The sequence below is a fragment of the Montipora foliosa genome, chromosome 11, assembly GCF_036669935.1.
Source record: "Montipora foliosa isolate CH-2021 chromosome 11, ASM3666993v2, whole genome shotgun sequence".
NCBI classification, from domain to species: Eukaryota; Metazoa; Cnidaria; class Anthozoa; order Scleractinia; family Acroporidae; genus Montipora; species Montipora foliosa.
Genome location: NC_090879.1, coordinates 38,883,546 through 38,886,045, shown reverse-complemented (window position 1 = coordinate 38,886,045; position 2,500 = coordinate 38,883,546). Strand labels below are relative to the sequence as shown.

The window sequence follows — 2,500 nt, the reverse complement described above, 5'->3', positions numbered from 1 at the left end:
TTATGTAAAAATAACTGGGTTAAGAATCGCACGTTAGATTTTCACTAGATTGTGACGTTGACCTTACTTCCCTGCGATTCCCTCCCTATTGGAAAAAAAAAATCCAAGTTCTACAAAGGAAAGATTACGGAGTAAGGTTCAACAATAGGAAAAGTGTATAGGAGCTCTTGGCATTGTAAAAAAAAAAGGGTCCAGTTTTAGCGCCCGGCAAGTAAAAAACAAAGCGCTAACAGCAGTTGGCCTTATGTTATTGCAGTCCCCATGAAATAAAACGCGCAATCGGCAGGTCTTAACCAAACGTCTCAGATTTCGTATCCACAACAGTCTTCCAACCGTATCCTCTCTGAAACATGCCAGGACTCCTGCTAATTTGAAAAGACTGGCTTCAAATTATATACCCTGGTAAGTGCACAGGAACCATGATCGTGACTCATCCAAGTTCCTCATTACCAGGAGCTTACAACTCTTATTTCTTTCCTTGGACTTATCGTTTTCTTAGATCGTCCATATTTGGGACAGCTTTTCCGCCAATCAACACTCAATGTCTCCGTTACTTTACATTGAATTAAATACGAAAACAATGACGTCATTGATCTAAAAACAGGCACGAGAAGTGCTCAAGCAAAGTGAGGTACCTGTTGCACGATCCTCGTCATGAGCCCTTGTCTGTACCGATTTCAATAGTGTGCGCTGGCACTGTATAGGGAGGAATTGCTACCTCCTCCTCCCCCGTAACTTTCAATAAATTGCCTACCCCATTTTATTGAAAATTACCTTTGTAAACATCGGAAACACAGAATCTAAACGGTTTCTCAAGTTCACGCTTTGGAGGTTTAAAATTGTCTGCAATTAAAATAAAACTGTGTCAAAACACGAATCCACTACGTCATGCAAAGAAAGAAAGTAGCACGGTTGCCGTTATAAAATACAGCCGAACATTGTCGTCTTTACTGCTAAAATTTTGAAAAAAAAAAACGAGGAGAGATAAGTGGGAATTCTGGTTTCAAAAAAATCAAATAGTAAGGAACGTTTCAGAAGGAAGGGGGAATCGGTTTTTTGCTACACCTTTTGGGATGCGCATTCCAGGAACGTGCGGGAAGACGACATTCCTCACTGACTCAACAGAATACATTTGTACGAGCAAGAGTGCAAGTGAATTAGTAGTTTTTGGCGTTGTTGGGTATTCACTGTATGCGTCTTTTTTTTTTAAAGTAACGTCAAACTTGTCCTCATGTGTTACCTATTGTGTTTAATAAGGTTGGCCCATTATACCACTGTTTGAGGAGAGGCTCAGTACAGGGTGCAACGAGATTTTCACCACTAAGTCCACTACAAGGAACGTACACAACATCGGTGTCCTGTAGAAGAAAAAACAATTAAAGGCCTTTAAAAGAACACGAAAGGTAAATTAGGATGCAGCGCGACATCGGGGCGTTGGATAATAAAACGAAAGAAACATGAATTTTTTCGATGGTGACACGGGCATGCTCGCAAAAAATCGAGCGCTCCTTTGTCGGAGTGGAAGCTACGACCTTCACAGTTCGGATGCTCATCGGAAGGTCGCTGGTGCCACTCCTGCAAAGGAACACTCGGATTTTTTCCGAGTATCCCCGAGTACATTGAATTTATGTTTAGTCCATTTCCTTTATTTCTTCCCTAAATAACAAATATTTAACAATCAAAAATGGTCCTAGTTAAGACAATCAATGAAAGCTCGATAAAGAATAATACCAGAAGGCATGGTTACATTTGAACGACGTTTTGACCAAAGCAGTGAAGCAGAATACTTCTAACAACTGAGGCACCTTAAGAATAAACTATGCGATCTTCTGATACACATTTGGGGATAATCTTATTTGTATAGCACGACAAACAGAGTAGATTATATTATAAGAGAAAAGGTCGACAATATTAATTTCAACTATCTGCCAAAGACAAACCCGCATGGCAGTAAATCAGAACTTAACGAGAACATTGCTTTTCCACCCCGGTATTTGGGCGCGACTCAGACAGATTGGGTAACCAATTTATGCTTAGGGCGATTTTTAAACGAAGGCTTTTAAATCAAAACCAAACATAGTCTTCCTCTGATTGGTTGAGGGAAGAGCTTTTCGCGGCCAAACACCGAGCACAGTAATGCGAGATCAAAGCAATAAAGACATTTCTTTTGACGAGCAACCGAAATCACTCTTAAAGCTATGACCGTCCTACTACTAGGATCGTATATCAAATGGGGATGAAGCAAGCCTTGTAAGATACAATGTGACTAGCTTGCAACCCAAACTGAAAACAGTGGCCAAATAATACAAAATGCCACCACATTAAGTCATAGCCAGCTTATAAGAGCTGCTTCTTTTTCCATGTGAAGCCAAAACAGGAGAAGATTTTTCCAGTGAATATTATCTTTTTTTATTTTTTTAGTGGAGTAAGAGTTGGGGTGGGAATGGAGATAAGGGAAAGAAGAAAGAGGCAGTCAAAAAATGTTCTGCAAAGTCCAGTC

At 40.2% G+C, this 2,500-nt stretch overlaps 1 protein-coding gene across 2 annotated transcripts in view; it reads right to left on the bottom strand.

Annotated features, from left to right (window-relative positions):
• Window positions 1-2,500, bottom strand: part of LOC137974879 (HBS1-like protein) — a 53,383-nt gene that overhangs the window by 18,414 nt on the left and 32,469 nt on the right. For both annotated transcript variants that reach the window (XM_068821874.1, XM_068821872.1), the window contains exons 14-15: window positions 1,241-1,358; window positions 775-843 (exon numbers count right to left, since the gene is read on the bottom strand). In XM_068821874.1, coding sequence (XP_068677975.1) covers window positions 775-843; window positions 1,241-1,358 — 187 coding nt within the window. The remainder of the gene's footprint in view (window positions 1-774; window positions 844-1,240; window positions 1,359-2,500) is intronic.